The sequence below is a fragment of the Zonotrichia albicollis genome, chromosome 4, assembly GCF_047830755.1.
Source record: "Zonotrichia albicollis isolate bZonAlb1 chromosome 4, bZonAlb1.hap1, whole genome shotgun sequence".
Taxonomy (NCBI): Eukaryota; Metazoa; Chordata; class Aves; order Passeriformes; family Passerellidae; genus Zonotrichia; species Zonotrichia albicollis.
The window spans coordinates 39,835,219-39,848,940 of NC_133822.1; the positions used below are offsets into that span (position 1 = coordinate 39,835,219).

At 41.2% G+C, this 13,722-nt stretch overlaps 1 protein-coding gene across 9 annotated transcripts in view; it reads left to right on the forward strand.

The window, feature by feature from the left end:
* The window catches only part of NR2C1 (nuclear receptor subfamily 2 group C member 1), a 57,016-nt gene that overhangs the window by 688 nt on the left and 42,606 nt on the right, over positions 1–13,722 (forward strand). For 3 of the 9 annotated variants that reach the window (XR_012580043.1, XM_074539611.1, XM_074539618.1), the window contains exons 2-3: positions 10,047–10,103; positions 13,016–13,091. The exons of 1 other annotated variant lie outside the window; for it this stretch is intronic. Coding sequence is in view for 5 of the 8 variants with exons in the window: in XM_074539611.1 (XP_074395712.1) it covers positions 13,038–13,091 (54 nt within the window). In the remaining 3 variants the exon portion in view is untranslated. Of the gene's footprint in view, positions 1–10,046; positions 10,104–10,567; positions 10,624–11,177; positions 11,277–13,015; positions 13,092–13,722 lie in introns of all 9 variants that reach the window. 5 more of the 9 variants (XM_074539617.1, XM_074539619.1, XM_074539613.1 and 2 more) reach the window with 4 other exon arrangements.

A 13,722-nucleotide genomic window follows, 5' to 3' on the forward strand; every position in this document is an offset into this window, starting at 1 on the left:
CTCTGCCTGCCGACGGCATCAGCCGCCCTTCGCCCCTCTGGTGTATCCCTGGCGGCTCTCTGGGTTTGTTTGGGTTAGGGCAGTATGTCCTGAGTAACAGCCGGTGTTATTTTTACTGGGTTAGATGACCCTGTCTCTCTTCGTCCTTATCGCTGGGTAGAGTATTTCTTCGAAGCTGCAGACTTTGTGGAGTCTTTATTTTTTTCTTTGTTGCCATGTATCGCTTTAAGTGTAAGAAGCACGGCCGCATTCTCCAGGATGCGCTTACATTTGTAGGCTGTGGAGGGAATAAAGGAGATGCCGTGTGTTGTGCGGGTGAACTTACGCAAGAGAAGAGGGGAAAAAAAGTCGTGATAGTGGTTTCACTGAAAGACGAGTGTGTGGACATGATTCTTGAAAAACCAAGTTAGGCATTCATTCTTACATGAAATCTCTGATTTGAAGCTACTACTGTCAGCAGAGTGGGCTTGGGAAAGTGGTGTAGCACAACAAGCTGCATCCACACTTGTCATGGAAAAATAAGATGGAAAAAATTCAAGTGGTTTTCTATATGACAGCTTCCTGGTTTTGGAATCAGCATTATAGAAGTAGAAGTATCTGATCAGTGGGAAAACGTCACAATTTCTTTGCCAGTTCCGACTGTTAATCTGGTGACTAATTCTGTATGGCTTTTCCTGTAAGTTATTTTTCTGAAAATAATTCCATGAATATTTTCCGCACCCCTTTTAGTCCGTGGTTGGCCACTGTGACATGAGATGTCCAACAGAGCGTTTAGCCCATGGCTTGCTCCTTGCTGTACAACTTGTACAGTAAAATTGTTTGAATGAAGTCTTAAGGTCTGTGAAATGTTTGCCTGCTTCTCTCTGTAGCTCTTTCTCCAGAGATAGTGCTGACGCTCTCTTATCACAGGGCTAAGTATTTTCATGTGATGGTGGTCAGCTGTATGTGTGCACGTGTGTGATAATACAGGGAAGGTAACTGAGGTCACCCACGGGGTGTGCAGTCCTCAGCTGCTTCTGCACTTCCTGTGCACTACTCTGAATGGTTGGACACCACTTGCAAAGTCTGCTGCATTCTGCAGCAAATCAAGATGCTTATTACAGAAAGAAGCTCACCGTAGATAAATTATTTTTGGTTTTCTTACTGTTTGTATTTTCTTGTGAAACATACTCTTGAATAGAACAAGTTTCGTAGGAGTTCTGATGTCTTTAAGAATAGTTACATCCCAGGTTAGATTGTGGGATAGGAGGGGTTTTTTGTTTGGGGTTTTCATGGTTTTGGTGCTTTTTAAAAGCCTGCCTTAATTTTTCAGTTTAAGGTTCTTAGCCTGTGAAGAGAAAGCCCTAAACATGTGTAACTGTGAAGCTGACATTGGGATAAACCGGATGACCTCCAGAAGTACCTTTCAGCGTTAATTATTTCCCGACTGTATTGTTATTAAAGGTCAGGGGGAGCAGACAGGGGTGCAGGGAACCAAAACCCAACAAAACCCCACTGATACAGTGGCATGGTCACCTGTAAAATACAGCTACAGAATGCTTATAGCTAATGTGGTAGTCCAGTAAAAGTGGCTTTGATCCATAATGTGAAATCTCATATTTACAATATAAGATTAGTTTGTTCCCTATGCTTATACTCAATTTTTGCTTTAATTTATTGTGTGCTTATTATATTATGTAATTAAAGTTTGTGCAGCCAGTGAATTTGCTGGAATTTCCTTGGGGTGAAGTAAAGCAGTCTCCGTGAAGGAAGTAATTTGTGTCTAATGCATGAAGGAAGTAATTTGTGTCTAATGCTTGAGACAGAAAAACCTGAAAAAAAGCAGTGCCTCAAGCTTAAATAAGGAATTCAGCTGTATGTAAGGACCAGAACAGTGTCACATCTTACCTTGTCCATGTTTGTTGTGGCTGTGGATGAAGCGTGGCTCTCAGCTGGCAGGTGCTGCAGCTGGTTCAGGTCTGTGTGTCTGTCCTGCTTAAGCACTTTTAGTAGTAACCTTTGCTAAGCTGAGTGCTTTGGGCTGGTGGGGATCAGGGAGCCTGTGGTGGGTTTACCCTGCCCTGAGAAGCAGCAGTAACCTGCTGGGCAGGGTCACCCGCAGGCTCTGGCTGGCACAGCTCTGCTGCTTGTCACACACAGGCTGTGGTGTGCACCCGGCAGGGACCAGCAGGGGAAACCAACCTGTACCTGCCTTACCTTCTGGCAAAGCTGGTTGGTTTTTTTTCCCTCCTCAGTGGTGCTTCAAGCTGCTTTTAGCATTTTGATCTTGTGCCTGTACATTACTGGGATAAAGTAACCTGCTGCAAAACAGAATTCTGTCAGTAGAATTTTATGGATAAAACTGTAAAGGTAGAGTTAATTAAATTCTTACTCTTGTGTATGCAGATCTGTCCATATTTTTAACCTTCAGTCATCAGCTTTTAATTTCAGAGATCACTGCATTAGTTGGCAAAATCTTAAATCAGCAAAGGATTTATTTTTTGTAAGACCGAGCTCTTTAAAATTCCAGTTCTCTGAGACTGGAAGATGGCTTGTGCTGAGTCCCGTGTGTGTGATGATGCAGGGCTGCAGATTTTGTAAGGAAATACATTCCTTCCTGAAGATCATGGTCTAAGAACTGCCTTTCTGTATCAATATTTAGATTAATTTTGTTGCCTTTGCCAGGCCTTCTCTAAAAGGCTGTTTACATTTGTGTAAATTAAGTTACTTTTGTCCAACTTGGTAGCAAGCCAGGCTGGACTAAGCTCAGTATTTGAATGCCTTTGTCGGAAGTTAAAGTGGAAACTTGAAAAATATAAACCACCACAAAACTAATGCCAAACCCTCTGCTATTGTCATATGAGCCCTCATAAACCCAAATAAGTTGAGGTTGCTGTTTGTAATTTAGCAGTAACTTTGTGGTGTGAGCACTACCCTTTTTACTGTGGTAATGTGTTTCCTTTGAAGTCTTAGCAGGACAGTGTGTCAACATGAATCTTAATTGGACTTAATATGAAGATTTTTTTTGAGTGCCTTTCATATGTTGATAGGAATTGAAAAAATCCCAAACCAAACCAAAAAAATTCCTAAACACACACCCACACCCACTTAACAAAATCTAATCCTGTGTAGTTGATAACAAAGGAAAAAAAATGGAGAATCACAAAGTGACTTGGGAAGGGAACATCAAGATCATTTCATTCCAACCACCCTGCCATGGGCAGGGATGCCATGCACTATATTGGTTTGCCCAGAGCCCCATCAAACCTGGCCTCCAATGTTCCCAGGGATGGGGCATTCCACCTTCTCTGGCCAACCTGTTCCAGTCCCTCACCACCCTTGCAGTAAAGAATTTCTTAATGTCTAATCTAACCTGCTCCCTTTCAGTCTGAGGCCATTCCCCCTTGGCCTGTCACTACATACCCTTGTGAGAAGTCCCTCTTCATTTTTCTTGTAGGCTCCCTTCAGGTACTGGAGGGCTGAGCTGGGTCACCCTAAACCTTCTCTTCTCCAGGCTGAACAATCTCAGCTCTCTCAGCCTGAGGTGTGCCATCCCTCTCATCATCTTGGGGGCTCCTCTGGGCTCCCTCCAGCAGCTCCATGTCCTTGCTGTGCTGGGAGCCCAGAGCTGATGCAGCCTTGCAGGTGGGGTCTCACAGGAGCAGAGGGGCAGAATCCCCTCCCACAGCTTGCTGGCCATGTGTTTTTGGATGCAGCCCCAGGACATGTTTGGTTTTCTGGGCTGCCGGTCCATATTGTTGTGTCCAGCCTCTCATCCTGGAGAATCCTCAAGTCCTTGGCAGGGCTGCTCTTGATCAGTTCATCCCCCAGAACATTTTGCATGGGTCAGTGTCAACTGGAAGGATGTGTGAGAAACTCACTTTTGTTGTATGAGGGTTTTGCTTCTTTGGGTTTTTTGTTTTGTTTTTCCTTTTAATCTGAAGGAAGCTGCCATGGATATGCAGATGTGCAAGTTTGTAAGGCCCATATTGGTTGTATTGTTGGAGAGGCTTGCTGATTTCTGTAGAGTATCTTCATGTATCTATCAACTGCCTCATCTGTGGCTGTAGTTCAGTGAATATTCCCAATATTCCAAATGGTCATCTTGCATAACACCTGAAAGGGCAATTTGGCATTATAGATAAGCTGGTGTAACATTGTGGGCTTTTTTTCCAAAAAGAAGCAGTCTTGATTCTAGTCCTACTTGCTTTTCCTGTGTTTTGTGTTGTTAGGTGCAGGGTGAATAAAGTCAGATGAGTTCACAGCTATACAACCATGAAGGCAGAGTGGAACAAAGCAGCAGTGGGGCTGTCTCCCATGAAATACTGTAATTGTACCTTAGAGAAGGTTTTGCCTCCAAGTGTTTGGAAAGAAGGGTTTGCCCTTGCTGTGATGTGTTAGGGTGATCTTGCTGTGGAATGGACCTGGCTGAACCTAATCCAGTGAATGGGGAAGCCTTGGGTCAGACGAGCTTCCTGGTCCTGGTTCATGGTGCAGCTTCAGCTCTGGTGCAGGGAATCAGTTTGGGGTTTTTTTATAATTTTTTCCTTTTGGAGGCTTCAGGTAGAGATGCAGGCTGTGGCTGACAGCACACAGGGCAGGTTACCTGACTAAGTGGCTGTCTCCTTACCTAGCTCTGGCATGTAGCCAGTGCTCCTGGGAGTAGACTCCACTTGCCTTTCCTCCTCCTTTTCCAGTTGGTTGTGGGACTAGTGAGCTAAGTCAGCTCAGCTGTGGCTGATTGGGCAGGTTCTAGAGATGCCATGATAAAAGAAGCAGAAGCCAAGACCTAAAAGTGGGGCTATCCCTTTGGTGCCCCAAACTGTAAAAGTTATTTGTTAGTCAACTGAAAATGTATCCTAGTGATTCTGTTTTCTCATGTTTCCTCCCAGTGTAGCACTTGCTTACAAGAAAAGGTAGTGAGAGCACTGATTTTAAATTATTTTAAATTATTTGCACAGGCATGCCTACAAATGCATCTCTTTCTGTATTGCTCTGTGCATTTTAATTACTCCCTTATGCTTTTGCAAGTGTCTCATTTTCCCTTGTTTGCCTCAGGTCCAGCTGCTTCAGTTTTGTGTTGTTACTTACTGTTATATATGCACTGGCTAAATCTTGGTCTCATGTGAATTTAAAAACAGTATCTGACTGGGTGTCAAGGGTTACATAAATATTCCTCAGTTCATTAATAAAGAGAATCTTACTCCTTTAAATCTGCCAACTCTTGTACTCTCTTGAACAGTGGGGTTTATAGAACAATAATCCAAGAATAGCTCATTTAGCGTGCTGTGTTCATTGAGCTTTTCCTGTATGAAGCATTGAACACAGTAGCATCATTTGTTCCACAAATGTGTTTGAATTCCTTGGTTTAATTCACTATCTGTAAAGCATTGCAGAGTACTGCTCTAACATACAAAGAAATCTTGAGGGGGGTCTTTAACTTATTTAAGCACTAACTCAGGCACATTTAATCATGGATAGCTCGTTAAGTGCATTCTATTCCATGTGTAGGGGTTTATTAAACAACTTTGGCACAGGCTATGCTGAATTCTTAATTAGTATATGATTAGTTTGCTAATGGAAGTGAGGACTAGTTTCCATTTTAAGGTACAGAGTACCTGTAAGCCCAATGTCATGACCTGAGCTAAAATCCTTAGTTGACTTTGAGACATATTGAAATCATTCAGTACTGAAGCAGTGTTTCTACAGTAGATTGTTTCCACTTCTTTTGCAGTTGGTTTTCTGTTATATTCACTTTTTGAGCTTTCCTAAAAAGTCATGTTGACCTTCCTGTATTTACTGTGTGTCATGGTTTAACCCCAGGCAGCCACTTGCTCGCTCACCCACCAGTGGGACTGGGGAGAGAATTGGAAGGGCAAAAGCTGGAAAATTCATGGGTTGAGATAGGGGCAGTTCAATAGGGAAAGAAGCCACACAGACAGGCAAGGTGAAACAAGGAATAGTTCACTGTATCCAGCTGCCAGGCAGGTGTTCAGCCATGTCCAGGGCAGGCTGCTGGCTGAATATCCCATGTGATGGCAGGGGGGCCCTATCATGTGCAATGCCTGCTTGGGGAGACACGTGCCAGCACTCCATCTCCTTCTTCCTCTTTCCATTTTAATATGCTGAGCATGTCATATGGTCAGAATATACCTTTGGTCACCTGTCCTGCTGTATCTGCCACCCTTCTCCCATGTACCTCCAACTTCCTCACCAGTGTGGCAGCACAAAAAGCAGAAAAGGTCTTGGCTGTATGTGAGTGCTGTAAGAAATAACAAAAACATCTCTTGTTATCAGCCCTGTGTTCATGACAAACCCAAAAGACAGCCCCATACCAGCTACTGCAAAGAAAGTTAACTTTCCCCCAGCCAAAACCAGCACACTGATAAAAACAAAAAGTGAAGTTCACAGTAACTTCTGCAGTCATAACTAATTAATGTACTTGTGTAAAGTATCTAGAACATACTTGTGTAACTTCATTAGTTTAACAGGTTGATTTCATCTGGGAAAGACCCCTGTATTAAGACACAATCCATACTTAGTAATTAGAAGCATCATTTTTCACTCCATACATAGAGTCAAACTGGTTTAACAGTGCCAGCAGGGTGAATTAAACTACTAAAATTTAACAAACATTGTTTTTGTAGCAGTAAAACTGGTCAGGGGTATGCGGTACTTTTTCCAAAGTAAGCTGAAGATCTTTGGAATGGACAGAATTTGCTCATGTTATGTTTCATGCTGATGTGGTTTGTTCTTACTCATTTAAAGGACATTACATTAGAATCAAGGCACTTGATAGTGGGCCAGCTTTACCAACAGTGTAATATAATAAAATGAAAAATGTTGTCTTTTATGTCAAATTGAGCATCAAAGCTTAAAGAAATACACTTCCTAGTACTACTTTTAAAGTCCTTAGTCTACACAGGTATGATATCTAAAAATGCTATTAATAGGAACCTCCTACTAAGACAATTAAAGTTGTGTAACTTTTGTCCCTGGAGAAGGTTAAGTTAAATGGTGATGTCTTCTGGGTATAACTTAACTGTACTAGTGGAGAGGTTAGTGCTTCTGACTACCAACCCTCAAAATTGCTGTCTGCTCTCATGGGAATGAATGTTTCCTGACCCAGTTCAGTTGAAGTAAGCCTGAAATACTTTAAAAAGTAAGTATTTCATAAGTTATTTTGACTAAAACATTGATAATTGTTCCTTCCTCAGCACATAAAAGCTGAGGAAGAAGCAGAGATGAGGGGTTTAATTGGTGCAAGCTAATGAAAGTTTCCCTCTGCTGTGGTGGCCTACAGGGTGCTTAAATAATAGTGGAACACCACTGGACTGGATGATGCCAGATTCACCACCACCCTGTTTGTACTAACTGGTGATAGTGATGCATTTAAAAATAATTCTGAGTCTTGTCAAGAAGGCTCACTAACTCATTCACTAGGGAAATAAACTAACAGTATGTAACTTACAGACAAAAAATTTTTGTAGCATTTTGAGTCTGAAGATTGAACAGAAAAGCAATAAATGCATTTTAAAGCATTTAAGAGGAAGTCTAATGCCTGCCTTCTGTCAAAGTGCCTGCTTTTAGATGGTGCTTCTGGTGGGTGGGGGATTGAACTTTTGTAAGGAAAAGTGATGGATATATAATTCTGCTTATTTTTTTTTCAAATGTTTTTGAAACAGCTTCATTTTTTATTTAATTACATGACAGGTAATGGTGTCAAGCAGTCAAGAAATAAATTTGAGAACAAGTGCAGTGATCATCCTTGTAGAGCAGGTCTAATCAGTCTAAGTACAATGCTGATATTTGTGTTACTCTCTACCTAGAGCAACAGAAGCAAAATGTCTCTGTGCTGTGTATCTTCTGAGAAGAGGATTCTTCCCTGTTCCCAGAAATAAGAAAATAAACAAAGGGATCATCTGGGACTAGGGGAATACAAGGCTGCCAAACTAGAATGTACATTTGCAGAGGCAGTGGTTTAATCATATTGACATTTGACATACTTGTCAGCAACACATCTTTTTAAAGGAAAATTTTAGAAAGGTTTATGTTTGTTCTGTAGTTTTATAGTGTGTCAGATTATAGTGGTAGAAAGTCAAAGAAGGAAGTAAGAGCTTAAGCTGTGACAGTGTCAGTGGCTAAATGGCTGTGGGACAAAGAACTTCTTACCACTTCATTTTTCAGAAATTTTGTGGTAAAAGTAAAGGCAAGGATCTTGGTCTGATGTGAAAAAGGGAAACCAGTAGACCAATTGAGTAGTACTTGTTATAGGCAGCTGTAGGCTTACTGGTTGAAACAGCAGCAGTTGAAAATAATTTTTGCAGGAGTATTCAAAGTGAAATATAAATAAAGCAAAAATTATTTGGGCAGTGTTTGTAAACAACATAATGCTTGTGTGTTGGCAGGAGCGGAGCCTTGGCTCTCCTTTCTCTCTTCTAGTCATGATATAACTAATGTTACAGTTCTTTTAACTGTTGGACATTATAAAACAGATCCTAAAACTATGTGCAGCTTTTTTATGTTGTGGTCTCTGGTCTTGTAGAATTCCAGGTTTCCTCCTTTCAGCGTTCTAGATAACTTTAGAAAGGAAGCAAAAATGTGATTATCAGTCTTAAATATCTGAATAAAATTTGGTTTATCATGGTTTGTCTCATTCATTTTGAAAGGAGAAGAGACTCTTCTAAGGAAAAACCTGGCAATTAATTGACTCCATCTACTTCTTTCCTATACTAGCAATAAACATTTCTCATATATGGGCTGGTGTGTCCTTTGAATGTGTATGGCATGGTTTTGACAAGCATGGAAAAAAGCATTTCTGAAAGCAAGAAGATTCACATTAGATGAGAACACCTTGAAGATCACTTCTGGTTGTTAAAGATCAAAACTCAGACTGATGATACTTAGCATAATTAAGGTTGAAAAGAAATCGATTTCAGCTGTTAAGCCAGTATCCCTGTGGTTGTCTCTAGGCCTGGTGCTGTTCACTTCCAGAGACAGCAATTCCAGCTGGGCAGTCTGTGCCAATGCCTGACTACTCTTTCAGTGAAGAAATTTTTCCTGGTATCTAATCTAAACCTCCCCTCGTACAACTTCACTCCTTTCAGGTGCTTGTAGAGAGCAGTAAGTTTCTGCTGTGCCTCCCTTTCTCCAGGCTGAACCCTCCAGGCTGAACAACCAAGTTATGCTCCAGTTCCATTGTCCTCTGGACTGCCTCCAGCACCTCAGAGGCTTTCTTGCAGTGAGGGGCCCAGAACTGGACATGACATGTGAAGAGTGGCTTCACCAGTGCTGAGTACAGGGGGACAGTCACTGTCCTGGCCATGCTGGCCACAGCCCTGCTGATCCAGGCCAGGATGCCCTTGGCCTTCTTGGCCACCTGGGCACATGCTGGCTTGTGTCCAGCTGCTGACCAGCATCCCCAGGCCTCAGCCCCTTGATCCAGCCTGTCCAGATCCCTCTGCAGAGCCTTCCTACCTTCCAGCAGGTCAGCACTCCTGCCCAGCTCAGTGTCAGCTGCCAACTTCGTGAGGGTGCCCTTGATCCCCTCATGTGGATCATTGGTAAAGGTGCTGGAGAGGGCTGATCCTAGTTCTGAGCCCTGGGGAGTGCCCCTGGTGATTGATTGGCCCCCCCTGGTGATTGGCCACCAGCTGGATGTAGCTCTGTTTACCACCACTCTGGGCCCAGTTTTCTACCCAGGGAACCCTGGTCAAGCCATGAGCTGCCAGTTTGTCCAGGAGAATGCTGGGGCAGATGGTGTCAGGTCTCAGCCTTGCTAAGCTCTGGGTAAGCTACATCCATGGCCTTTCCTTCATCCCTCAAGTAATTTTCTTTGCTGGGAAATGAAGGTTGTGAGGTGTTTATGGAACATTTTTCAATTTCAGGTAGCTTTGACTTTAGAATATATTTATTATTTCATGTGAAACAGTTCAGCCACTGAGAATATTGCTGGAGTAACTCAGGAAAATAAGCTTTTAAAAATATGAAAAATGTGCTAAATTTTAAAATTTACATAATAGAAGAAAAGCAGCTGAAGCAATTTTTTTCTGCTTAATTCCTTGCAGGGATGTCTAAAGAGTGATTAAGCATACCTGATGGGAAGTCTAACACAGATACCCTAGGTAAGCAAAATAAGAACTACAAAACCTTTTACAGCTGAGTTAGCTGTAAAAATCTGTAGATTTTAGCTGAGAACTTGTAGATAGTTGCCCTTGACCTGTCCTGCTCCCCTGTTCCCAGCACAAGATGAGCAGCTTAACACAGCTGCTCCTGAGAGGGAGAGCCTGGCTTCTCGCTCAGGTGCCTGTGGGTCTGTGTGACTCCAGAGTGAGCTGTGGCAGCCAGCAATGGGAGAGTTTTGTGGTGCAGTTCAGCTGAATTATCTGCTTCCCACCAGTAACAATGGAATGAAGATTTGCCTCCTCCTTGAGTCTTCCTTCTTTTCCTCCCTCTCTTGACTTATAACAACATATTCTCTCTTCTGGCTGCAATAAAATGAATCTGACTGCAAAAGAAATCAAGTTCATTGTGCTTACCTAGATGATGTTTGGTGCATTTCTGCCAGCTGAGTTTTCTCTCCTTTTAGTGAGTTGAATATTCCTACTGGAAAAGTGGAGACCAGACCACTGCCGCTTGGTCAGGGTGAGCAGGACCTCCTTCCTGGGAGTGGGCTGTGAATTCTGTTCAAAGGGCCTTTGAAATTATTCCTTGACTTGGCAAGTAAGAAAGAAGTTTCTGCCAATTCAGTTACTTGAACTGATTTCTTAGGCATTACGAGTATTCTAGCACATAAAGAGATGTAATTATAAGCCAAAAATGGAAAATGGGATAGGAATGCCTAGTTAAGCTCTCCATATCTGCAACATGATTTGCAACATGAAATGTTGTCTAAGAGTTTATACTTGAAATGTTGAAGCTGATCTTTTTTCACTGTTATACATGCTCTTCAGAGCAAAGTTACATGGTTTATTGGAGGTGATTTCAATTTAGATAGTTTAGTACAGAGTACTGGTGTTACAAATACTGATTTTGTCAGTGCCCTTTGGTTTAGGGATCACTGAGTTAAATAAAGCAACAAGTCACAAAAGAATCTATTTCTTAGTGTTTATGCAAGTTGAAAGTGCAAGTGTCCAAATATAAAACATGGTGTAATATGTAAATTCTTGTCAATAATAGTGAGTACGTTCCTTTTCCAGTGTGTGCATGCCTCAAACTCATGATTTGTGTAGCTTTGACAGCTGGTTCTGCATCCCTAAGTTGAACCACCTTGTGCTTGTTCCAGACAGCATGAAGAGGTAGGACCTTTTCTCCAGGTTCCTCTTCATCATAAGACTTCAGTCTTGTTTGTGAACCTGATGTCCTATGTTCATGCAAGTGCAGTTCAAATAAGTCTGTTTTAGATAAGTTTCAAAAATTCTCTGCCAGGTTTATGCCTCTCTGAGAGCCAGTTTCCCAATGATGCATTGTAGTTGCATACAAATGTATTCCTTCACTGCTTTACTCCAAGGTGAAACATGCCAGTTTAAATCACTTTGAGTCTTCAAGCTAAGCTGTTTTACTTAGCTCACATCTTGACATGAGGGCAGTTGCATCTGATTTAGGAGAACTAACCAGCTGGTGCAAATTAATACCTCAAAGTGATTTCCTTGTTACTGTGTAATGAAGTAGCACTCATTTCTGGCACTCTGTATGTTAACAGTACAATATTTGATTGCTAGTATTTTATTTAAAAGAAGAAAACATTGATAGGACACATTGCCTGCCTTGAAAATTCCAAGTGCTCTTTGAACAGTGATTGTGCTGCAGCTCACTGGATGCAGAAGTGGGCTAACAGAGTGCTCCTGCAAGGATGCTAACACCTAGATCTTCCTAGGTGATAATGATTTTCAGCATAAGCTTCAGTATCATATCTCTATATGCATGCCTGTTATCTTTTGTCCTAATTTAACTAATAATGCAGCTTGCTAGTGAATGATTAAGAATGGTCTAATGGACAAATATTTCTGTATTTCCCCTTTCACACATTAATTGGGCTTTAGTATACCACTGGGCACACCTCCAAGGCCTGCAATTCTTGCTCTAGTCAAGAAATATTTCTCTTTCCAGTTTTAAGAGCAGAATTAGCTTGAGTTAAACTTGAATTAAAAGTGAGTTATTTTTTTATTTGCATGGCTCATTGGGGAGGTTCCAAGTTTCATTGAGGAGTTGGTAATTCCTAGGAGTTCCAGAAAAGTTAAAGAATAAAAGCCAGTATTAGTGTAAGAGTAGTCTTTGTTCATACAAGAGGTAGGTATTGTAGTGTTTTTAATTTGCTTTTGTCAGTAAAATTGTTTATATGGTGCTTTATAATCTGTGAATGTTCCTTTTAAGTACTGCCTAGTGAATATTTGTATACCAATAATATAACACATAATGTATGCCTTGACAAATAAACAAGGCATGCATCTGAATCCTTTTTACTGCATTAATGTAGCAGTGTCTGTTAAACCCCACAAAATTCTTCTTAGGAAGATTTGGGCTTGTGCTGTGGCTGCAGTATTGATAATGAAACATCATCCTTTTTTTTAAACACTTGTCTTCTGTGTCCCAAGTACTGCTGCCTGTTAGTTACAAAATTGATCTTCAAGCACTCCTGTTAATACTAAAAAATCTGTATGGGTCCAGAAGTTAGATTTGCCCCTCTTGATTCACATTAACAAAAACCTCCTGTGTTCCAGTTTTTTAAGATGTTAAACCTGGACCTGCTGATGTCATGGTCAGTAATAGACTTCTGTTCTCACAGTGATTTTATTGTTGCTTGTTGGAAAAGCAGAAGAGGAAAAATAGGAAGTCTCTGTGTGAGTTATTTAAATAAAACAATACAAGGTTTTCAAATAGCAAATTATTTATTTTTAAAGTATAAGCAAACTTTAAATTCTGCAGGGATGTCATCTTCATACAACCGTGAACGCACTTATGTGAACTATATTTTCCCCAGAATATTTTTACTTTTGAAACTACAGATGTTAAGCATCTTCTTTCCTTTCTTTGACAGGAAATTCTGGTGATTAAAGATCATGGCAACCATAGAGGAACTGGCCCATCAAATTTTTGAACAGCAGATGGGAGAGGTACATAAATTTTGAGTCCTATTTAAGAGAAATTGCATAATAAAATGCACAGACTGACATGTAAAAGCCCAAATCATTAAAGAAAATTTTTGATACAGACAAGGCTTCTGGACACTTCCCTCAGAAGGAAGAAGAGCCATTCTTCCATTTTATGTCCGTTTTAAAGTTACACTGCAAAGCCTTTTTTGCCAAAGTGCACCCCACAAAAATTAAGAACAATCTAACAGGGTTTCCACTAGGGCACCAGCTTTTCAGCTTGCTGCCTGAGCCTGTAGTGGTTTTCAGGGAGCCATCTGGCTGTGTAATTGCTTTACTCCCTCGTAGTTTAAAAAGTCAGGACACAACTATGCAATTACTTCATTTGTCATTTTTGGCTTCACTAGTAAAGTTTTGCCATGTTCTTCACTTTCAGATATATGTGCTTGCTAGGTGTCAAAAGAAAGATTGAGCTCCTGTTTCTGCAGATTTCTAGTTCTGGTTCTGTGTGACCTATGTGCAGAATCTGTGTGCTGCAGCCAGAGAACTGCCAGAGATGCACAGATAGTTTGGGAGTGTGGACATGGGTATACATAGTTATCTAGAAAATTTCAGCATAGCATAGACTATTTAAAATTAACACCACTGTAAAATT